This window comes from Aquila chrysaetos, chromosome 19 (assembly GCF_900496995.4).
Source record: "Aquila chrysaetos chrysaetos chromosome 19, bAquChr1.4, whole genome shotgun sequence".
Taxonomy (NCBI): domain Eukaryota; kingdom Metazoa; phylum Chordata; class Aves; order Accipitriformes; family Accipitridae; genus Aquila; species Aquila chrysaetos.
The window spans coordinates 8,264,725-8,289,737 of NC_044022.1; the positions used below are offsets into that span (position 1 = coordinate 8,264,725).

At 42.0% G+C, this 25,013-nt stretch overlaps 1 protein-coding gene across 2 annotated transcripts in view; it reads left to right on the forward strand.

Annotated features, from left to right (window-relative positions):
* Positions 1-20,085, forward strand: part of LATS2 (large tumor suppressor kinase 2) — a 51,493-nt gene extending 31,408 nt beyond the window's left edge. For both annotated transcript variants that reach the window (XM_030042659.2, XM_030042660.2), the window contains exons 3-8: positions 5,518-5,650; positions 9,601-11,138; positions 13,901-14,483; positions 15,111-15,293; positions 16,600-16,706; positions 17,440-20,085. In XM_030042659.2, the coding sequence (XP_029898519.1) occupies positions 5,518-5,650; positions 9,601-11,138; positions 13,901-14,483; positions 15,111-15,293; positions 16,600-16,706; positions 17,440-17,934 (3,039 nt within the window). In that variant the 3' untranslated portion in view covers positions 17,935-20,085. The remainder of the gene's footprint in view (positions 1-5,517; positions 5,651-9,600; positions 11,139-13,900; positions 14,484-15,110; positions 15,294-16,599; positions 16,707-17,439) is intronic.
* Positions 20,086-25,013: the final 4,928 nt, after the last annotated feature.

A 25,013-nucleotide genomic window follows, 5' to 3' on the forward strand; every position in this document is an offset into this window, starting at 1 on the left:
TAGATAACAGCAGAGCTGCTGCAGTTAAAAGACAATCGAAAGTAAAGGCAGAGGGAATAAACTGACCCTGCATAATTTAGGCTGAAAGTAGGAGGGAGGTTTATCACCATCAAAGCAGTATAGCTTTGGAGGAGCTTTGTAAAAAGGAGCAGTGGGGGCAGAAAACTCCTAACTCGCCATGGGGTAGATCCTCATTAGTTTCTGAAAGGGTTACATGGTTTATGATGGAGTAAGTGATCCTGTGGCAAACAAATGGGCACTCAGTAGGTTTCCTGCTTTTTTGATACACTAAAACTGAAGAGCGCTAGTGATTCTCAGGATAGCTTCTTAATTATGTAGCTAGAATATTTTAATCAGGTTTATAGTTAGGCATGGGAATTTGTGGGCAAAATTTAGCTCCTGGTGTTAGCAACCTGAAAACAGGCAAAACAAAAGTAGAGTAGAAAATCAGATGAAGCGTCCAACTAGAGAATAATTACAGGTAGAGAATATTACAAAATAAGTTTCTCTGTTCTGTGGGGCTGCAGTAATCCTGACAGAGCATATTGTACACATCATTTCCTGAATTTCTTAGGTTTTGCACGTTTTAAAATCATGAATGAAAATTTCTACAATGGTGGGCTATCGCAGAAAGGTTCGTAATCAATTCTGGATCATCTCTTCTGGCATGAGCTTTAGTTTTTTCCCTTCCGCAGGGAACCTGTATCTGTTTCCTGCATCTGTTGCCCATCCTTCTTTGTGAATGGAAAGCAAGTAATTAATTTTTGTTGTTAGCAATTAATTACATTTGCCAAATCTTGGAGGACCTATTGTCTCCTTCAGACACAATGTTCTTGGGAAAACGTCTTACTTATTGTAACCTCTTGTGCAATCTTCACTTGGATGATAAATACATCTTGGCAACGAGGATCTTTCTGAATGAAAAATGTTGCTGGACAACCCTGTAGTACAGCAAGAACGCAAGCCTCTGCCAATGCCGGTGGAGTACAGCCAGGCGGGAGGGTAAAATGGGGAAAGCCTTTCACATTGTCTACAGAGCGCAGAGTGAGATGAAGTCTGTATATGCACACGTCCAAATATCTGTTTACCATCAAACAAGGATTTTCCCTGTTGAGCATCTGATTACAAAGGTGGCCTTCCTTCTAGCAAAATCTTGAAATCTGCTGGAAAGCAGCCTTCTACGAACACGAGGCTGGGGAAATAACGGAGGGCATGTTGATGGTGCAGCTGTTTGGTTTGGGTAGCCCATTGCAGGAACTAGGTGGGACACCACCCCCCCACCCCCCACCCATTTTCCTCTATGAACCCACAGATTTGGGATCCTGCAGAGTTGCCTCAATCTGCTTCATGGTTCATGGCCTAACTTTGGTTTTCCATTAGATCTGTCCAGAACTACAGCTGACCACTCAAACCTCATTTTAATATTGTGGCTGTAACATTAATTACAAAATTATTAGAGTTAATTGTAAAAGCACATTTTCCCCTTTTAGCTTTTCACCTTTACTTTTTCTGGTTTATTTTTTCACGAACAGCTAGTGATGTCTAGAAGCAAAAAGGTGCATAAAAGCCCTGCATGGAGAGATGTTTGAATCTTCCGAAGGGAATACGCAGAATGAAAAGAATGACTTGGGGCTGGGACCACTCTGTTCCCTTGTGGTTTATGTGCACGCTGCCAGTGGCTTGTGTTTCTCCTTGCAGCCTGACAGCTGGCTGTGGGTTTAGCAGAACACAGCCAGCGGCCAGGTTTCTCAAACCATACTGTGGCTGACAGCGTTTGGCCTGGTGAAAAGGAAACGATCCGAAGCGGAGGGCCTGATGCAGTGTGCCTTGCAGCTAATGGAAATCTTTGTTGACCTCAGTGGGAGCTGGATTTGATCCTGTGCCTACTTGAATGTTCTGGCGTTGGATACAGCTCCAAGCGGATTTTTTTTCCATGTCTCATTTCTGATCTTTTTTCCCTTCTCTTTCTAAAATGTACTTACCTTAGAGCGGCCTAAAATCACGACAGCTCTATTAGTGTCGGTGTAGCTGTGCACTTTTATCCTCACTCAGTGTCTGTCCTCTTGTTTCCTCAGCCTTTCTACTGTCTACATTATCAGTCTGCAAGATTTTGGCATTGATGTCTCTCCTTCCTGAGCCTTTCTGCGGCTTCTCACAAACATCCTCCATCTCATTTAAGCCTCTGCTCTCCAGCAAGTGTAATTACTGACACTGCTTAATCCATCTTCTGCCCTTCTTCCCATCCTTGAAAACAGGCCTTACATTGATTTCCAGCAAATGCAGCCCAGGCTCTGGCCCCTGCCACCAGCGAGGAGCCAGCTTCCCCTTCAGCAGCCCACAGGAGGTCAGCCCTTTGCTGCCTCGTCCCAGCCACGCTCCCTCAGGCAGCAGAGCTCATCGCTGTGTTGCATATAGGAAGGAGAGGGCCACCATGCCCCGTTAGCCAGTGGCTGACGCAGAGCACACCCTCCGTGAGCCTCAGCCATGCATCAGCTTGTCCCCTATCCCTAATGAAAAGGTGGTGGAATGAATGGAGCCCTCTTCAGGTGGCTGTCAGAGAGGAGAGCTGTGGGCATGGAGGATGGCAACGGGAAGAACAATGCAGAGGAGGCCAAAGACCAGCTATAACAGGGCTGGAGCTTCTTGTTGCCCTCCAGTCTCCTGGAGCATTGCATGCCCCCAGAGGGATTTGTCTCCTGGGTGAAGAATTATGATTATATGTAATCTGCCTCTGAGAAAAACCCTTTCCTTTTGTATGTGGAATGTTTATTTTTTTGTTGGTCGCTCTCCATTTGCTTGGAAACGATGTGAGGCTTTTGTGAACCAGCATCAGAAACTGGGGCTATTTATGTCTAATGATAGCTACGAGGGAAAGGGCCAAAGCTATGGGATGGTGTACAGGGGAATCACAGGTGTTGTTTTGAACCATGAAAAACTTACTTCATTTTTTCCAGCAGTAGTGTAATGCTAAGCAAACGGGGTATGTAATGAGGAAACCCTTTGGAGGGTGGGAGCTGACCTAGCAAAAGATGAGAGGTGGTGAGCTGGAGCACAGGGCTGCTGCTGCACTGGGGGCTTGCAGGGCCAAGATGCCCAGCAACACATCTGTTGGTCCCAAGCTCTTGCTGGCCCTCTTAGGTTATCGTACAGTCCACAGTGAAAGGTATTGGGCTTTTCCCCTCCCATTATTCCCACTGAAGTTCAAATATGAGTCCCCTAACGTATCTACTGAAGGTAGAATATGCAGCTTCAAATAGACCAGTGTAATTTTAACTGTGTTTTTCAGACATAGGCAATGGCAAAAGAGGAGAAAGTAGTGCCACAGTATGGGGGGGAGGGGAAGGATTGTTTTCAGACATGCTATCACTATGCTGGTGATAAAAAACTAACCTATTTAGCCCCTTTGAATTGTATGCAGCCAACACAGCTAAGAGAGGGAGAAATGGATTATATGGTCTGTTTTATTAATCATTAAGATAATTGTTTACCAGGCATTTATTCTCTTGGTACTCCATTGCAGACAAAACCAAAAAACACCCAAAATCCCAGCCAGCCCAAATGTGTGTATGGAGCACATTTGATTTAGGAAACTTTAAGACTTGTGATCTAAGGCTAGATCCAGCTGGTGTAAATGGGTAGAGTGTGTTAGCAGCCCTGTGGAACTGGGCTGTAAAGCCCAGAGTCCCTGGATGATGAGAATGCTGAGTACTAGGATGCGAATTTGCTAATACTTTAGAAATGTATCCAGAAGAAGAAAAAAGAAAGAAGGAGAGGAAAAAAACATTGTGGGAAATTCTTTCCTTCATACATAATAGTTTTCTGTTGATTTAAAATTGCCCTTAGTAATGTGTTGATGCCAGTGAAATATTTCAGCTATAGGAAATGTGAAACCAACTACTGCCTTTCTATGAATTATGAGTCATAAATTGTATGAAAAATATTAAAACTTGCTATAGCTATTCCCCAAGCAGAATCTCTGAGTAATGGAGAAAATGCTGCCATTTTGGGGGGAGTAGGAGGGGACTGAGCTAAGCAAAGCAAAATGCCAAGTGCCAGCGTGTGGCTCTGTGCTAAGTGTGAACCGGTGTCATCTGAGATGATCCTCCCTTGCTAAGTAAACAATTAGCAAGTATGTTACATGTACTTGCAGTTCAGTCAGCAAAGTTGCTCTTTGCTCCAGATGATATGGGAAGGGGGTACACGTGTTGGGGCTACCTGCCTGCTAGCCAGTGCGTAGAACTGACCCATGGGAGAGCGGTGCGCTTGTGCCAACCCAGCCATCACATCTGCAGTCAGTAAGCCAAGCCAAGAAGGCACAAACTCCATCTGATTCAGTGCTCAGTGGGCAGGTTGCAATGACAGAATTCCCCTAAAAATGGCAGTAAAGTGGCAAGATAATAGGATACTGACGTTTGCAGGCAAGTCCTTGATGGTGACGTTCATTTCATTGAACTTTAGCCATCTAAGAGCTAGGCATCCAGTTCAAATTAGTCCTCTAATCTTCTGTCACCAAAGGTCAGTTTATCTTCTGTTATATCTATTTTATGAATTGCCTTTTGGAGGTGATGATAGAAAGGTTCTCAGCAACAAATTTTGACTAGGTATCTAACTTTTTGATGGGTGAAGTTCAGTGAGTTGAATTCAACATTAAAGCTCTGGATTTCAATTTCTCCATCATGTCAGAAAAGACCGTGCAGCCTTGTGAGGATTTGAATTTTGTTTTGCAACCAGAGGCTAGAGTTGTTGAAAGGTATTCTATATAACTGAGCTATAAGTAAAAGTATAAACAAACTACAGGAGAGTGTGACTTGCTGGCGGTAGAGCAGGGGATGCTAACTGTGGCTGTGTTACAGTAGTTTAACTAGAGCATTCATACTTGCCCCAGTTTTAGTTTCAGGCTGTGTGTCTGGCACCCATATTAACTTCTCAGAGATGGATGTGTGCCCAATAAAATACGGCTAAAAAGACTAACAACGTGACACACAGTTAGGTGTGGCTAGTCATTTTCCAAACAGATAGTGAATGATGTCCCAGCTGTACTGAAAACAGCAGTCTTTCTTCCCCATTGACTCTAGTCAGCAGAAATCAGCCCCTGCCTAATTAGTTTCTTGTGGCATCTGTGAAAGGGTAAACCTTTTACTGTGTCCAGGTGTGACTAAGAGACAGGCTCTCAAATACCAAAAGCTAAATATTTTGTTCTATTTCATCCTATGACAAACTATTTTGCCTTTTCCAGACCTGATTCAAAAGTTTATTTTAAGGAATCTTAAAGTACACATTTCAATTTGATGCTTCTTTAGTTGCCAGAGGTAGGTTGTGTTTTTTGTTATTTTCTTTTAATTTTTAAGTTGTATAAGATGTTTTCAAAATATGAGTCCATTTGGCTTCCAGCAGCTGTGATCTGGTGTGAATTATAAAATGTTTCTATAAATGTAAGAACACTTACTGCTTTCTAGCCTGCAGCACAGTGCTTGGGTTTTGTCTCAATGTGATTCAATTCTTGTTTGCTTTATACAGGAGATGGCTGTCCGAGCACTGAAGCAGACAGGTAGCAGAAGTATTGAAGCGGCTCTGGAGTATATCAGTAAGATGAGCTACTTGGATCCTAGAAATGAACAGATAGTACGTGTAATTAAGCAGACCTCACCAGGTAAGCATGAACTCTTTTTTTTTTTAATTGTCGTCTTCTTTATTGCAATAAGCTAGTTTTTAGAGTTGTTGCTGATGAGAAGTAGTGGATTGGCAGTATTCTATAGTAAGTAGTCTTGTAGGAGACAGTGAAGTGAACATGGCCCTGCAAGGTGAGCTGGGCTGGAAGCTGAATACAACTCACCTGCTTCGCAAGAGTTGTCCATGTGCACATTCGTAGTCCACCGTTTTAAACAGAAAGCTGTTTCTCCTTTGGTGCAAGTCAGCTCAATCATCTCAAGTTTACCATGAGGTAAAAGCTTGTGCGTAGGTAATTGCTATGGAGTTGTGAGATAGCTCACCTCCCAGGAATTAATTCATGTTAACATCTTTGTAAGTACACTGCAGAAATAGCTTGGGCCAAGGTAGCAGAAGCTTTTCCACTCATCCCTGCTAGTCTGCTTCAGCTCTGTTTCATGTAAATTAGCAAATTGGAGGATTTGGGCCCTGTGTATGCCTCATCAGCAAACATCAGACCACAGCTGACAAAAGGCCTTGCAAGAGTTGTTTCCATTCAGATATTGGGACTTACAGCACTGCAGAATGCTTTTGAACTGTGAACCAGAGAACGCTCTGGTTTGGATAGACTTTATTACTTTTATCTTCTTTCAGTTTCAAAACTTGGCCAAGCAGACAAATAACTGTCCTCTGACTGGCTGAACCTGTCCAACCACACAGTAGCATTAACATGCTGCAGATGGGTTAGTGGATGAAGGGTTGAGCAAATTGGAGAGCTGTTGTCAGGAGCCTGTTTCCTTGGTCAAGGAGCTTCTCTTGTGTCAGTGGCAACATTTAGACTTAAAACGTCTTGTCTGTGTTGGACTAGGTGACACTAACAATCCTTTCAGTTGATCTGATTACAGTAGTATAGATCTCTAAACGTGGTCATAAATTGAGTTTACTGAGTGCAAGTGATTTCCAGGTGACAAATTTCTCTTCTTGGCCACCTCAGCAGCACCTTCCTTCTTGCCTCTTGATCAAATTGAATGTCTGTGTTGGGAAGGGTGTTAAATTTGGCGTAGTTGATAGAGAGGCATGTCCAGAGATGAGGAAAGCTGAGGAAGGGAAAGGCCATTCAGTTTACAAAGAGGAGTCCCTGGACAGGAAGGAGGTCTTCAGTAAAACCACTTCTTTCCTGGAGGACCCTGAGCGTAGCCACATATAGGGAAGATGGAAATGGGGAAGGAGCTAATTTTCCAGGTGGTCATTCTCAGGACTGAAGCTTCAGATGTGGTGGGAAAGAGTGATGGTTCTGTGTAAGGAGCAGCTCAGCTGCCCTTTCTATCAGTCTTAGACTTCCTGTTCTATTATTTGGGGAAATTCTGGAAAACCCTAAGAAAACATTTCCGAGCGTGTTACCCTGAGGGATGACCACCTGACAGACAAAGTAGTACTGGCCAGTTTGCTATTTGGAGAGCTCTGTCCTAATACATGCACAAATGTGGCCTCAACTGGGCCTTAAGGAGAATTTAAAATAACTTTGACAGAATTACTGAACTGTATTTTGCTTTTATAATATAAAGACTTTATTCCTTAAAGTGAAAGAACACACCCAGTCCTAAAGAGCATACATTTCCGCTGAAAGAGTTGAAAAATCTTTCTAGGCTAACATTTTAGTTACTCAGTTGTCTTTCATTTTCATTTGTTTTTGCTTTCTTAACTTTCCAATGCATGCAGCTGTTTTGAATACTTAACCTTTTGAACTGAAGATCCACCTTTGCTTTTAGGATACACAGAATGCAAAACTTAAATGTCATGCAATTGATGTTTGCCTGCCTGAGGTGCCACAAAATCAGACTGATTTGTTTGGTATGGTATTGTTTGTGCTAGGATAGCACAGGTCTCCTCTAGTTCATTAGGAAGCATGTAATGCTACTTGGGAACTTTTCATTTGCAGTTTGAGAATTTAAATCTTCTGGGTTTGAATTCCATGTATTAGTGTATGGAAACAGATTTTCAAATTATTCATTTTTGTCCTGCACTAACTTCAGTAGTAAAGCTAACGAGTTTCAGCATACTGGCAAGACTCAAATAAAACTTAGCAGATATTACTGTGCGACAGAGAGTTACATATAAAAACAGATGATCCCATGAGTGTAGTTGATTAATCTTAAGAATACACTCTGATCCAAAACCTTCACAGGCAAGAGATAGTCATAACAGTTACCATGTTGGATAGGAATGTGTGAAAAAAAAAAAAAAATCTGCAACTACCACGTTTTGTATCTTCACAAATCCAAATATTCCTCCGTCAGACCAGAACAGACTTATGGGTATACAAATCTAGGAGGTGGACATCATATCTCTCTTGACATCAGCAAGATTCCTTGCACAGCTGAAGTATGTGTCCCAAAAGAGGACAATTACTGCTGCTACTTTCCTTCATGGCCTCTGATAGGGAAAAACAAAGTCAGTTTGCCCCTGAGGCTCAGCATGAATCCTACTGACAGAGATGACAAATGTGTCTTATGGGTGCCTCCCACCCCCAGGCCAGAGTAGCCACTTAGGATGCTTTGGATTGCCACAATCTCATCAGTGCATCTCACTGTGTCCTGACAGATGAGCTATCAGAGAGTGCTGTTATAAGTACAACCTCAGTAAGCATGGCCTCATGTTTAGGAAAAAGAGCTGCCAATTCTAGATTTCACTTTAAAGAACACTGATTATTGGTCCAACTTGATTCCATTTCAAAACATTGCATTGTTTATGAAAGTGCCATTTAGTGTGGGGGCAGCCTCTTCAGTGTGCAGAGGTGGTGCATAGACCTGCCTTAATAAAATGCATGTCTTTGTGTGTCTATATATAGCAAGGCTTGTGTGTCAAGGTAAGGAGTCAACAACTATGCTCAGGTGTGCTGTATTTGGCCCAGCTGGGACATGCTGTAATGCAAATAAGCTTGCAGTCCAGTGTTCAAGCCTGTTAGCTCAATACAACTATTCTTGCAGACCTTGTGAAGTCAAGATTTTAAAAGGAAATTGTTTAGGCGTAAATCGGCCAAGTCCTGTGATTTGTGAAAGCTAAAGAACCAGAAGGGGAACAAAAAAATAGTGACAGCATGGTCTCCTCTTGTCTTTTTATCACAGCCAGTGCTTTATACACCTGCAATTTGTCCTCAGATCAAAGAACTGATGAAAAGTGCCATTAACACATGTAGTGCAGGAATGCTGCTATCTTGTCTCTGCACATTCTTCAAGCTAAGATTAACATGTTGACACCCTGAAAGATTTGCCTTCAAAACAGATGGAAGATGAATAATATGAGGGGATACTCTGTGTCCAACACATTGGAAAGAGCACAGGACAAACTATACGATGCCTTTGTTGTAAATGAAGGAGAGGGAAACAAGGATTTTTGGGGAGAACGATGGAACAGAGACATGTAGACATCCCCAGAGTGAGCAGTGAGCTCACTGTACAGAATATGTGGACAATGTGAGGACCTAGTAGCTTATAGTAATGTTGGCTTTAAGTTGTATTGACAGTCCTTCCGGGAGCTTTTTTCCTCCTGTTGGTGCTCTACTTAACCCCCTGCTCTGTAGCTTCCTCCTGTCTGTGAGTAATGACTGGTAATACTGGTCCAGCTTTAAAAACCAGGCTGTCGTGTAATCTGATGATTTCATAGTTAAGGAATTTGTGCTTCTATTTTCATGATTTGATAGGACTCCCTGATGATTCCTGGCATGAGCAGTGTTGTGGGCCAGTAGCTCGTTATCAGTAGTAATACTTGGCACCTATAACTTTAAATGTTCAGAGTGCTTATTTTAGATTCTGGAAGGTGTTTTTATAACACACACTCCCTACGCAGTGTGCGTGCATGTGTGTGTACGTCTGTATGTATAGATGGATGAGTAATGCAAAGTAATTGGTTCACCTGAATTGTTTCCTAACATTCTTCTGTGTTCTTTTTATAAAGGAAAGGGTATTGTGCCAAATAATGTAACCCGCAGGCCAAGCTTCGAAGGGTCAAACGAATCTTTTCCGTCCTACCATCAGATCAGTAATGCAGCCTATGAAGGGACAGGCTTTGGAGCAGAAGGTGCAAATATGCTTACTGAAGTTCCAAGGCCATACATGGACTATTTAATCTCTACTTCACAGTCTACAGCTATGAATGCTCCTGTACAGCGACCCTCTGGAGTAGGCACTCACAGCACAACAGCAAGCCATCAGCAGAAAACATACCCTGCAAATATTGAGTCTTCTGTGATTAGTTACCCAGTAGCTAATCACAGCAGTCAAGCCTTGCAGCTGCAGGCATCCCATGGCTCCAACAGCCAACATTACAGTAGGCAGCACATTATGGTGCAGGGGGAACCTATGGGGTATGGTGTTCAGCGGAGTCCATCCTTCCAAAACAAGATGCAGCAGGAGGGAGGATACACCAGTCTCCCAAATAAAGGGGCAGTTGTTCAGAATAATTCTGGTCATGCATTTCAGCAGGCACCGGCAAGCCTGTATATATCACATTCTCATCACAAACAGGCAAGTCCTTCTTCTCATCAAATGCATGTGATATCCAGAGGTCCAGCCTTCACTAATGATTTTTCAGACAGTCCACCACAAAATCTACTAACTCCATCTAGAAATAGCCTAAACATGGACCTCTATGACATGAATAATCCTCAAGTTCAGCAGTGGCAGGCAGCAACGCCGTCACGCCGAGATTCTTTACAAAATCCAGGAATAGAAACATCTCCACGGCAACATGTATCCTTCAGACCAGATGCCACAGTGCCAAGCAGAACAAACTCCTTTAACAACCACCAGCAACAGCCACAAGTGACAGTGTCTATAAGACAGGTTCCTCCAGGAAAACCTGATCCTTCAATTACATCTCCAAATACGATCACAGCAGTCACATCTGCTCATATTCTCCAGCCAGTGAAGAGCATGCGAGTGATGAGACCTGAGCCTCAGACTGCAGTGGGACCTTCCCACCCTGGTTGGTTACCTGCGCAGGCACCGGCTGTGGATGGCTTGGAGATCATTGAGCAGCATGTGCCACCTGTTGGAGCAGCTAATGCCTATCAACTAGATGTGGATTACGGTAACCAGGAACTGCGGTGTCCACCACCACCGTATCCCAAGCATTTGCTACTTCCTGGTAGCTCTGAGCAGTTTGATATCAACTGCTTATGTATGGGCGTAGAGCAGACCCTTCGCGTAGTCCCCAATTCAACATGCAATAAGGCTGAGGAGAACAGTGAGCGAAATGATAAAAGCAGCAAGAACACTAAAGCTGAAAAACCAAGCAAGGATAAAAAACAGATTCAGACGTCTCCAGTGCCTGTGCGAAAAAATGGCAAAGATGAGGAAAAGCGAGAATCCCGAATAAAGAGCTACTCACCTTTTGCCTTCAAGTTCTACATGGAGCAACATGTAGAAAATGTTATAAAGACCTACCAGCAGAAAATTAACAGAAGATTACAACTGGAGCAAGAAATGGCTAAAGTAATTCTCCTTGGTTTGTTATAATAAAAGCTAATGGAATCAATTTGATTATATAAATTTTTTGACCGATTAAAAATAGCAAAAGGCAGACTCCACTGGAAGTAGTAGGTATCCAACACCTCCCTGTACCAGACTATTTTCACTTAGAAGCATGGATGCAGGTCTGGGAGGCTGTTTGAAAAACTTGAGATGTGAAATAGTATATCTTCGTACCAGAAAAGTAAAATGAAGCAAAACACCCCATAGTAGGAAAGTATTAGGTTTGCTTGGGCAAGAACTCAGAAGCCAGGTTTGAGGCTGAGATAACTCTGGCAATACTTTGGCAGCTTTTGCAAAACTCTAAAGGTTTTCCCTTTGCTCCACTTCTTCCTCCCTGTTCCATGATAGCCACCTCGTTCACCAAAGCCATGGTTGAACTTGGCAGTATGTCCACTGTGCCATATTTTCAGATGAATATGTAATACTTGACTGGAAGTTGTTTCTTGAACACATGTAAGTAATAATATCATGCAAGTAATCATATCTTGGCCAGCTGGAACTGATCTTGGGACCCTTGCTGGAACTTGTTCTAGAAGCAGGTCTCAGGGAGGTGCACTTTGAGTGAGAGAGCTGCTTTCATGCCTAATTGTAGCTCTCAAACCTAAGCTGATTCACTGATAGGGCTGCTTAAAACAAAGCTGCCAAGTTCTGATGGTTGTTCTGGCAGTTTTGTTTTTAATTTTTAAATGTGGAAGAGCTTATTTTCCCAGGCATGACTAGAATATGACTAGTCTACTTTTGTATTTGAGGATAAACTCCGAGGAAAGCTATTATTAACGCATAATGGATAATAATGAACTACCCAATCTTCCCTAGCACAGTCAATTTCCAGAGTCAATTAATTTGATGCTCACATTGCTCCAGAAAACTCAGCAGTTTGTTTGTAGAGGTTAAATTAAACGAATATGCTTCTAAATTCTCTTGAATGGTTGGGATTGTAGTGACAGTTAATAGTTTGTCCTCGCTGCAAGTACAGATTGTGTTGCATTGCTTGGATTTAGTCAATATTTTCCTGCGATTGGGATAGGGAATGATCTCTAGAGAAGTAAAACAGCAGCTAATTGTGTTAGTTCTTCTCTTCTGACTCCTCAGCTTTCCCTCACTTCATAACTCAGAGATAATTCAGCTATAAACAAAAACAACTCCTTCCCCTAGCAACCTCATCACTGGCTGGAATAATACACTCAGGAGATTTTGGCTATCTGAATATCGCATTATTCTAGAATTAACCAAGAACACAACACACTAATTATTTTACCTTAAAACAATAAACACTTCCTTTATTATGAATTGATGTGCTTGACTTAATTTTAAAAACAGTATTACTTGTTTTGATTTGGCTGTTGGCTTCAGTCTGAAAATTCATCCTACCTGTTCTGCAAGTTTCTGCAGACCTCCTCCATCCTTTATTCATACAGATTTCATTTTTACACTGTGGGGATCTCACTGCATAGTCTGGCTGCCCATATTCATCTTTAAAGACCTAGACTACAGACGTGAAATTAAATCAATCTAAGGAGCAGCCCTGTGGGCATATGCTTGGGTCTCTAGCCTGCCCATCAGTCAGCTTCAACTCCCTCCACCCTCCTCCCCATTGCCCCTTTTCACCAGGCACTTATCTTCCTCTCAAAGTGGTTCAGTTGACCCCAGTTAAGCCAGGATTTTGGAAATGGGGTATGCAGAAAGAAAGGGGCATGCTGCAGAGGATGAGTTGTCAGAGGATCCTGGGGATCAGCCCAGGGGCTTCTGCTGGTGGAGGCCACCAGTGGTTCTCAGGAGAGGGACAGGCACCGAAGTTAGCAGAGTTGGCAGTGTGCAGGCTCTGTCTTGAAGGGTGGGGAAAGTCTCGTTGGATACTGCTGCTTCTCCCTTTTTCAGGAGGTTCTCCCCGCAGCCATGTGAAATGTTACTTGGAGGCTCTCTGGGGACAAGAGGTAGACAAGCCAGCTTTTTTACAGCTTAGGTGCAGAGGGGAAATAATATAATACATTTAGGGGGGAAACAGCACCAGGGTCTGGGCTGCAGTGGCTGAGGAGAGGCCAGAACTGAGGGTTGTATGCACATGTTTTGGAAGGGAAAAGGGAGAAGTTAATAGATGGTCAGGTGATCTACAAACCTTGAGAGTGAGGGCTCTATATGGCGGAGGAAGAAAAACAGTTTCTAAAGAAGAAGGTTCCCAAGGCACTTGGGAATGTGTAGGTCAAAACCAGCTGCTTAATTACAACACAAAAACCAACAGTCAAACAGCACTCCAGGTAGGAACTGTTAATGTGAGTTGCCCTGGAGAACTATTCATGAACAAAGTGGAATGCTGCATCTAGGTTTAAGTTTCAGTTTAAGTTAAGCGGTACTGCAGTGTGCTTACATACAGTGGAGTGCGGTGGCGAAGTGCAAATTTGAAAGGTGTAAACCAAATTCCGTGATTTGTTGTGCTATATTCCCCTCTCTGAAAGTATTGCCCTATGCCTCTTCATTCAGGCAAATGAGAAAGGCAGACCAATCACAGATACGGCAAATTCAGGTAACAAGTTAGGGCACAGTGAATTTGCCAGTATTCCAGAAACACCTCAATAGAGAGGCAAGAGAGTGTATCTCTCGTGAAGATGTCTTCTCTGGTTCTTGGTTAATTTTTCTGACAAATGCATTTTGGGAATACTTGTTTATTGTTCTCTTGCTATGAATGTAACAGTACTAGTTCTTGTGGTTTGCTTTTCTTTGTAAAGGCTGGCCTTTGTGAAGCAGAACAGGAACAAATGAGGAAAATTCTCTACCAGAAGGAGTCCAACTACAACAGGCTCAAAAGGGCCAAAATGGACAAATCTATGTTTGTGAAAATCAAGACTCTGGGTATTGGTGCATTTGGAGAAGTATGCCTGGCCTGCAAAGTGGATACCCATGCCCTGTATGCCATGAAGACTCTGCGAAAGAAAGATGTGCTAAACCGGAACCAGGTGGCTCATGTCAAAGCAGAGAGGGACATACTTGCTGAGGCAGACAATGAATGGGTGGTTAAACTCTATTATTCCTTCCAAGATAAAGAGAACTTGTACTTTGTGATGGACTACATCCCTGGTGGTGATATGATGAGTCTACTGATTCGGATGGAGGTCTTTCCAGAGCGTCTGGCTAGATTTTATATTGCAGAGCTCACTTTGGCTATAGAGAGTGTGCACAAAATGGGATTTATTCATCGAGACATCAAGCCTGACAACATTCTGATAGACCTCGATGGGCATATCAAACTGACTGACTTTGGACTGTGTACTGGATTCAGGTGGACTCACAATTCAAAATACTATCAGAAAGGTAGTGTTCTTAGACTTTATTTGTGATGGTATTGCATTATTTATTTTGAAACAAACACATACCTCTTGGCAGAAATGCCAGCTCAGAAAAAAGATGGTGTGTACATTAACAGTCAATGACAATATCATGTATCTGTCTCCCTCTGATTCATTCAGTTTCCAGTCCTTTGTTTCCAATACTGTTCAGATCCCTATCAGTGATGTCATTGACCACTGCAGTAGCAGCAATTTTTCAGTTTATACTTGTTTGGAGGGTCTCTTTTGATGGCGAAATAATTTAATCACAGTTTTAAAGTAGTCCGTGCACCTCCTGTGTGTGCCATTGAGGAGTATTGGCGCCTGTTGGTAAAAAGGTGATAAACAATTGGTATAGCTAACCTAAATATACTCCATTGTTTTGTATCTCCCATATGGGAGCATGCTTCCTTGTGCTGAGACAGAGACATTTAGCTGGTTATGGAAAACCAATTGTGAAGGGGAGGGCAGAAGGAAATGCCTTGGGTTTAAAGTTTAAATGTTGCTTTTCAGTGAGAGTGGAAGATGGCACAACTAGATCTAGATAAATACTTTTCTCTTTGTGTGTTGTGGTTTATGACTGTGAATGTAAACTTTCTCTCCCATTTGAAAGGGAGCCATATCAGACAAGACAGCATGGAGCCCAGTGATCTTTGGGATGATGTGTCCAATTGTAGATGTGGAGATAGGCTGAAGACATTGGAACAAAGAGCTAAGAAGCAGCATCAGAGATGTCTAGCCCACTCGTTAGTTGGAACCCCTAATTATATTGCTCCTGAAGTCCTGCTTCGTAAAGGTAGATAACCTGTATTTTTCTCCTGTTTAAGTGAACGTTGATGCTTTGAAATACTTTTTTTTTTTTTTTTTTTTTTTCCCTTAAATAAGCTTGCTGCTTTGGAATATTGGCATTCTGAAGGCCACAAACACTTAGCTCAGGTTAAGGAGAACAGATTTGTCTACATGCTCCACTCTTTAGCATTACGTTGCTGACATTGATGGTGGTCATACTTTGTCTGTATATATCTACACTCTGAGACCTTTGAATGAGACTGCTAATAAATGTGTCAGATGATGTTAGCAGTTATATTTTTCAAGTATAAAGCAGATTATCTGTACTCATGCAGCATGACTATGGCTGCTAGCAAGTTTACATAGACCAGTGAGTAGCAAGCTGATGGTTCTGAATCACTGAATCAGACGGGCCACTTAAATATGGGTGATATAAATTTGTGGAAACATGTCCTCCATATTCCCAGCCAGAATCTTGGGGAAACCCGACAAAAAATCTTGGGAAATTTACACTGGACATCCTGCATTCAAAAACTCGGCTTGAGGAATTTAGACAGTACTTGGTGGCTATCCTTGCAGAACAGAGATGGTCACTGCAGTAAGGAGATTAGATGTTCGAAGCTGTCTGCAAGCCAGATCCAAAGCCTGATCTTCCTCAAGTTGAGAGATTTCGCATTGGACCCTACATCATCCAGTGACACAAATCTCCATTGAAATCGGTGTTTAAATCCTCCATTCCTTTTTGGAGATCTCAAAACATATGCCTTATTTGTCTTGTCACAGCAATTAAGTGATTGAAATTGTTCCTCTGCTTGGAACTTGCTCAAATATTCATCTGTGGCTTTCTTCTGTGTCTAGAGCTAGGCTGTGTCATTCAGCAGCTTTTCAAACTCGTGGTGTCACTTCCACTGAACCTAGGGGGCACATCAGTCGCTAAACTTTTTTGTTATTCTTTGAGGTCCGGTCCGGTTTTTGCTGTGTGTAGTGATGTAGTTGTGGGACAGAGCATGAAAAAAACCTTAATTCTTTCTAATTATATGGTTTCACCACTCACTTTTGTTGAGAATTACATTTATTCAGAAAGATTGCCAGAGAACAGGATTAGATCTTTACTGACAGCAGTAGAATTTAGGTCAGCAAGCAGAAGTGACTTTATGATGAAGATGGATTGGGAGTCCTTTATTTTTAGATCACATATTGTTTCTCTGAGAAAAGGCAGAAATCTGTGCTGAGTGTTTTGATACTTCATTGCAAGTAGCTCTATACACATTCTCCTTGGTTGGTGGAGGACAACCTTTTGACTTGTTTTTCAGGATACACTCAGCTCTGTGACTGGTGGAGTGTTGGTGTGATCCTCTTTGAGATGTTAGTGGGGCAGCCTCCTTTTCTGGCTCCTACACCCACAGAAACCCAACTGAAGGTAAGTTGAAGCAAAATTCCAATCTGTGGTAGCAAAGTCTTAACCTTTTCTCTTCCCTTCTCCTCCATGCACAGACCTATCCCCTTTTGTTTTACTAGAGAAAGGAGTAGTGATTACAAAAGCCTGATTTTAAATAGTTCTATGCAGGCACAAATCCTTTCCCAATCAATGAAGATACCGAATATCAGACTAGAGCTGACTTGTGCAACTGCATAGATAGTTACTAGTTTTATGAGTCTTCTCAGCACAATTCTGATTTCTTAAGCACAAGTTCACCCATCTAAATTCCTTAGAGTGCCTGTCAGATCTTAGTAAGCTGATATGCCAGTGATAATTACGGTTGGCAATGTAAGAGTTTCAAAGTCAAGCAGTGAGTAGTTTTTTATTAGAAAGGATGAATCTTATGACCACTTTTCCTAGTTTACATTTTGGAGATGAAATGAAGTAATTCCTTGAAGTCATTCCATGAAGTCATGTGTAAACTGAGTATGTTCTCAAATCTGACTATGGGAGCAATCACTCCTTTTATCTGCTATCCGACAATGTTTTTTGATTCATTAAAGTAATTATTAACAACTGATGCAATCTTATCATTGGGTTCTTGAACCTCTAAAATAAATACGCAGACTATGAGTTGACTAGTTATGTGTATACTTCTGTACAGTTAATGTTGACAGTTGGAAGGATTCTGTTTCCAAGATTAGAAGTTGTGTAATACCTTTCTTACCTCCAGGTGATAAATTGGGAAAGCACACTGCACATTCCCTCACAGATCAAGTTAAGCCCAGAGGCAACTGATCTCATCACAAAGCTCTGCTGTGCTGCTGAGGACAGGCTTGGAAGAAATGGAGCAGATGATATTAAGGCCCATTCTTTCTTTCACTCTATGGACTTCTCTACCGATATCCGTAGGCAGCCAGCTCCCTATGTTCCAAAGATCAGCCATCCAATGGACACTTCAAATTTTGATCCAGTTGAAGAAGAAAGTCCTTGGAACGATGCGAGCGGTGACAGCACCAGGACATGGGACCCACTAGCCTCTTCCAATAGCAAACACACAGAACATGCTTTTTATGAGTTTACTTTCCGAAGGTTCTTCGATGACAATGGGTATCCGTTCAGGTATCCCAAGCCTTCTGGTATGGAAGTTGGCCAGTCTGAGAAATCTGATGTGGAAGACAAAGGTGTGGTGGATCAGACTGGAGCTTGTCAGCCTGTATATGTGTAAATTATTGTATAGAGTACTCCAGATAAGACTAATCTCAAATCCAGTAGGGCCTTTAACTGATCCTTTAGGATCTGATCCTGCAGCGCTTGTTCAGGTGTAACTTCAGCTGAGGCTGGAGGTATCCTGGGGAGTCAGAAGCTTGCAGGGACAGGTCCTAAAAATGGCACTCTTGAAAGTTCAGGTCAGTTTTACTGTAAATAACTTTGTTGATAATTACACTTGAAATCCTGGTCTTCACCAAAATCTGCAAGGCCAGCAGTCTATCATTTCTAGGCCTATTTTTATTTGAGGTCAGCATCCCCTTACTCAGATTAACATTTACAGACTTCTGCAACTGTCAGCGTTATTTTTTAAATGAATAAAGAGCACTTATATTTTGTTTATAGCAGGGGTTTTTTTCCTACTAAATTATAGGGATTAACTTTGACAAATCATGCTGCTGTTCTTCTTTTCTACATTTTTATTTTATCCATAGCACTTATTTCACATTTAGGAAGATGCATAAAGCTGAAGAACATGTGATGAAAGGTCTCTGTGCAATAATGTAAGAAAGAAAAAGAAAAAAAAGAAGAAAAAATGAAAAAAGAAAACTGCTCTCTAATTTTCTAAATTTACTGATGCCATTGTATTCGCACCGTGATTTTTGTTTATTATATGTATTTTCCACATTTCAAAATTGTGACATAACCTTAAAGCTGCTTTATTTCCTTCTGCTTATTGGAGTGTAATAGAAAGTGTGAGCAAGTGACAATTTGGGTGTGATTTCATTGTCTAGTGTGTGAAGAATGTTGCATGAGCAGTGTTTTTCTATTTGAAATGGCCTTTTCTTGCCATTCACAGGCAGGTCCTGTGGATCCATTTTTACTGAGGGTCTAAAATTAGACCATTTTAAACTGTGTGTTGATAATGTATTGTGTGGATGGTTTCCTCTTATGATTGTATCCAATATTAATTTTGTAAAACAGATTGCAAAGGTTATATCTGAATAGTGATTTTGTGGTCTGATGTGATAGATCATTTTAGCAAACGTATCATCGGCACACACGTTTCCCCACAAAGGATGAATAGCAAGACGATTATTACAAAGCTGATTTGTGGCAACAGTCTAGATAGGGCTTATTCACGTAGCATGCAGCACAGTGTCCATTGTTTAATACTAGCAGTAATGCAAAGCACCAATACTAACAGATGTAGCTCAACGCCTTCAAAACAATGTCTAACGCCGTGCTCCTGTAACGCATCGAGATCCTAAGTGCGATGAGGCTGATGTTGAGTGCATGCAGCTCCACGGACATCTACGGAACCTGGAGGTACGTGGCTTTTCCAGACATCAGATCCCTACATGTGACTGTCAGTGTATCTGTTTAGGATCCTCATGTTTTAGGCACTGACATCTGAAAATGTTGGCGTTGTTTATAGGTCATTCTGTCCTGTTGTCTATAGGTAAAAATGTTGCTGTGATGGAGCACAATAGTCCTTCATTTCTGTCAAATTATAGGCATACTTTGAAATATCAATTCTTAACTATGTTAAAATACGCATTTTTCTTATATGTATAAGTGAGAATTATTCAAGGTGATATCAGAATACTAAAGTTAATTAAGCCATACATATTTGCATATATATTATATATAACTAAATAAGTAAACACACACAAAAATCCTTAATTCAGATTAGTGTAACAGTCCTATTTAAAGTGATTGACATAATAACATTTGAGGAAAACACTCCTTTAATGTGTTTTTGCTTTATTTTATTTTTAAATCTGGAGCTTCATTATTTTTTCCGCATATTATTCCACATATTATTCCTTAATGTTTTAGCATATCCTATCCTATCCATTGTTTAGATATCTAAGCAACAACATATAAATTCATCAGCCTAAACTAAACAAAAATGATTGTGTATTTGTTTACATTTGTATGAAAGGAATGTTCTGAGGTATGCAGTGCTTGTGTTGTGACAGTTCATGTAAGATTCAGTATTACTGCTTTTTTATATAGTAATGCCATTTTTTGTTATTTACATCTATCTGACATTCTTTCATGTGGTAGGTTCTTTCTCAGGAACTCAATTTAACTGTTATTTATTGATATATCATTGCCTTTGAAAGCTTCTACTGGCACAATTTATTAAAAATCTGAATCCAAATTTAAAATGCGTCGTGTGTTCTTGAAAAGGATAATTTCTGCCTATTTTAAGGCAGAATTTTTAATGGGTTTGGTTTTGTGACCTTAGTGATAGGTTTGAACTACAAACATGAGATCCAAATCTCACCTCTCCCACAGCATTTGATGTGGGATCTCTGGGTACCATAAGACAATTTCTTCTGTCCTCATGGCCCTTGAGAATAAGGGTCAGGATTCCCAGGTAAAACTTTGCTTTGGTGTGACCGGGTCGGTAGATGGCATGAAAGTCAACACAGTCACTTTCTCTGCAGTGGTGGCTCTGCCAGGGTAACCACCACCAGTGTGCTTGCCCCCTCTGGCTGTTGCCTCTGATGTATTTCTAAAATGGAAATAATTCACCTGCAAATACAGAATCTTTGCAACTAAGCAAAACAAGAGAAACTAGCCCAGAAGGAAACAGGTGCTTCCACAATGAATATATTACTCATTTAACATCTATGCTGCAGGGAACAGAAGCCAACTCCCATTTCACCTAAAGAAGAACTGATTTGAAAAACAAATCTTTCAAGCTTATCAGGTGCTGTCTCTAGAAGGCTCACATCCCCTGCAGACATTTCAGGGGTAAACAGAAACTTGGAGTAAATCTTCTGAAATTTGGATAAGTAATCAATATGCCAATATTGGGACTGGCTCTAAGCGTTCTCAGTTCTGAACTTCGTGCAAAAAGCATCTAATACCTTCTTTCAAGAAGTTATATCAGTTCAATGTTTCTTTAAAAAAAATCTCTTCCTTTAAAAAAACAACCAACCAAAAACCTTAGATGTATTTATTCCTGACTGAAAGTAAGGAGTTGATTAATTCTGAAGTAGTGTTCTTAGTTAGGGCCAGAAGTGACATTTGAGATGTAATCCTAACTTTACTAAGTCAAGGTTGAACCAGCTGTTGATCTCAGCGAGACAGAAATTTCATTCCTGGGTTTCAGGAAAGACATGTATGTGCAGTAACACCACTTACTGTGTGTACAAAAGTGTAAATAATTGCCTCAAAAAATGTCATTGCTGTTTCCAGGATGGAAACTTTATAATGCAAGGGTGCCAGCGGCACTGGCACAGAAAGGGCCTCTGCAGCCTTTCGTATCTGTACTCTTCAGTGTCGCCAGATTTGCCAAGAAGCAGCAACAATTCTTGATGAGCCAGTTATTCCTAGTTGGATGCGAAAGAGCTAGCAGTAGAAGTTATAACCAGGTACCTCACTTGAATGACATGAAAGCTAAATGAGGGAGAGAAGCATTTGACTTTTAAATGGAAATGGAAGAATGAGGTTAACTACGCAGGAAGCAGGCAATAGCCTGGAACTTGATGGAAAATCAGTCTCATAAACATAAGAAAATTCTATTCTTTTTCCTGTAATTTTTGAGGTATGAAATAACTGCCTTAAAAGCTTTCCTAGAGAAACTGTAATGAGAAGAGGACTTTAGAACATATAATTTGGTTCTATCCCAAAATGCAGAAACATTGGCAGAAAATAGCAACTGTTACTAAAATTATTATTGGAATTAAAAATATTAAATCTTTCCCACAGGAAGTAATCTCAGTAATAGATAATGTAGAAATAGCAACCGTTAAAACACACCAAAAAAAAAAAAGTGTAAAAATGTTTTTCCTGGCAAAGAAATCTGCTGCAGCAACATGGAAGTTGTGCCTTCCTCTGGTTTCTGTTCTAAGCAGTGAATGAGCAGTGAGTGGCACTCAGTAAAAACAGAGTCCTGGGCTCGTTGTTACCAAAATAAACTGAGGATCTGATCCGTAAAGCTGTGGTCGCCTTCTGCAAATGCAACAGTAGCGCCAAGCTCTGCAGAAGAAACTGGAGCCTGGTGACATGGACAATTGAAATTTTAAATGGACTGACGGATGCACTGACTTGTCAGCTCTCGCGGTTTGGAAAGTGCCTTTACTTCAGTTCTGTGAGATGAGAAATACCTGTGCCAGCATCTGTTAGTTTTTAGGTGTTTGAAGAAAATGGGGCTTCATGAAGCAGGCCTTGTGTGATCTCAAGTATTTCTTAAATTTCAGTGGGGCTCAAAGAATAGCAGGGTGTAAGGCACACCTCGTCTCCTGGTCTTGGTCCTAGGATGGCCGTGAGCCGGGAAAGCCGCAGGCACTTGGCCACCTTGGCTGTTGTAAGAAAAGGGGGAATTGAATGCGCGAGGGGTACACGTGGGTGAGGGCAAATAGCTGATCAGGTTAGATCACAAGTGGCAGCCAGGAAGGAGACTTTTTAAAGATGGTCCAGCCTTGCTGCAGCGTGCAGCGGTTACCCCGTGGGGTTGTGTGTGTTGAGGAGAACGTTTATGTCGGCACCTCCTGTTTGTCTTAAGCTTTTTGGGAGCACATGGCACTCAATGCCCTCCTCAGAGAGTCCTGCTGGGTGGGAAGGAGCCTGCACACGTGGTCACGTAGCGAGCCAGACCCTCAGCTTTGCATCACGGTGTACGAGGAAGAAAGAGGTGGCATTGCCGCCCGGCTCCCGCACCGCCTCCATCCGTGGGCTGCTTTAAAGAAGAGCAGAGCAGTAGCTCACTGCGATGCTGCTGGTTTGCCCAGCTGTGTGCCACAAAGGAGCTCGCCACGTGCCATGGAGTGCTTACCACAGGTGTTAAGTTTTTCCCCTAAACTCCTGACTGTGCTTCTGAAGGCTGCGTCAACTGTCCCATAAATACGCTGGTCGTAAGTAATAGCTTTTCTTTTTTTCCTGCCTCTGTGGTGTTGGGTAGCTATAGGTGGGTTTTTTTCTTTTCTCAGCGCAACAGTTGGCTGCACAACTCCGCTCCTTTCCAAAGGGAGCACAGTTAGCTTTCTATGGCCAGAGGGGAAATTGGGCTAGAAAGGAGAAGGATCTGTGGGTCACCCCGTAACGTGGCAAGTCTGATGGCATCTCTTTAGTAATGCAAAGTCTGAAAATGAAATCACCACTCCTGAGGGCAGTAGCTCAGCCTCTCATTGCAGTAGCCTCATGGTCTGATGAGTTGTTGTGTCTTTCTGATAATTGCTTTCCATAGCATTGGTCATTCTTGGCCTTAATAGCAACAGTAAGCTTGGCTCAATGACTGCCTGTGGCTTTTGTTGGTCTGATGGCAGTTTCAGAGTAGTTAATTTCACTAAAAAGATACCTGATTGTGCTGAGTAATACAACCATCAAAAAGGAAAGAAAGGAACACACATTTACTTTTTACATGTCTAACTTTGCTACTGGGACCTCATCACAAAGGCAAACGTTCATTAGCACATTCCTATGAAAGGCTCAGTTGTCCAATACCATACAGGTATGTTCACCAGCTATTTATAGTGTTTGGTTTTAGCTCAACATTGGGGGATCGGTAAGAGGTTTTTTGGTTTGGTTTGGTTTTCTAGACATGAAATCTAACAGATATGAAAGGTCAAAATTCAGGACTGATTTACAGGATAACAGCTTCAAAAGCATCTGCGTAGTGTGGTTTAACCTGATGTTATGATGAAACTCCAGCAGAAGGAGTTTTTTTTAAAGGAGGAACTCACTTGGGTGGAAACCAGGGAGACCGCAGATACGCCAACCAAACGGGGCGTGACAGAAACAGCAGTGTGTATCAAGGCTGGCTTTACAGCTGCATTTGCTTTGGATGGGGCCAGGGGTGAATAAACAATAGGACCATAGAAATGCAGGTTGGCAGGGACCTCTGGAGATCCACAGTCCGACCTCCCACTCACCGTGGGCCCACGGACAGCGCTGGGTCTGGCCAGCCAGCGCTTTGTCCAGCAAAAGCCTCCGGGGATGGGACGTCCTCCCCCAGCATGAGGGGCTGAGCCTGAGGGGAGCAGGAGATGGCCGTCGCCAGCCTGGCAGTGGGGATTGCATGGTGGTTGTTCTTCTTGGCATCGTGGCACTGCACAAAAGCCTCATATCGCCATCAAGCATTGTACCGTGGCCATAGGAATGCATGGAGAGATGGTGTCCACCCAAAAGATCTTGAAAGAAAGTATGGCTAAAGGGCTGCATGAAGGATTATGAAGCTGTTGAGATGTTGGTGCACATATCATCTTGACTACGTCCCCAGCCTTTGCCCACCACTGAATGGAGTCATGCGCAGCCAGAACACAAGTCTTACCTAAAAGACATCCTTTTCAGAAAATGCACACCCACAAAGCCGCAGGTAAATGGGTGACTGCCAGAGACCGGGTGCCATTTCACAGATGGAAGTGCCAGACGAATGGCAGAGCACTGGTAGGGATGACGACGATCTGCTGCAAGCCTTGCGGGACACTCATGGCATGTCACCAGGGGAGTAACGCCTTTTCTATATTCAACTTCTCAATGTGTGCCTCCTCCCAGCTGTGCAGTAGGACTGTAAGACTGACACAAGTCAGTGCTCTGCCCCCCAAATGCTTAATACTGGAGAAATTGTCTAAATAAAAGTATCTCCCAGAAGAAAGTCGTCTTTCCGTTCCCAGGGATCGGGAGGGGACAGGCCGTTTCCCTCAGGGAACTGTATTCGTGTTGCTGAAGACCAAGTCACTGGGCAGAAAGAGGCGAATTCAAATCCATAGTGGTTTTTTTCCCCAAAGAAAATGCTTCTCATAGGAAAATATTGGTTTGACAAAATGGAAATAATTTGGGGGAACTTACTGGTATGTTTACAATCATACTTCCAAAAAATGTTAAAAATATTTTGTTTCCAAAAAAATCAAAGCAAAAAATGTAATAAAAAGGCCAAGGGCTTGTATTGTATATAACACATTATATTCAAAATTATAAATATAAAAATGAACTGCTGTGACTAGGTCATTTTGACGTTTCCAGAACAGATTTTGGAAATATAATTTCTTGGAAATTTCCAACTGTGCGTTCCAATTTAGGCCTAAAGGATTTTTTTTTAACTTTCAATTTCCCACATAACAGGACCTGCCAATTTAAACT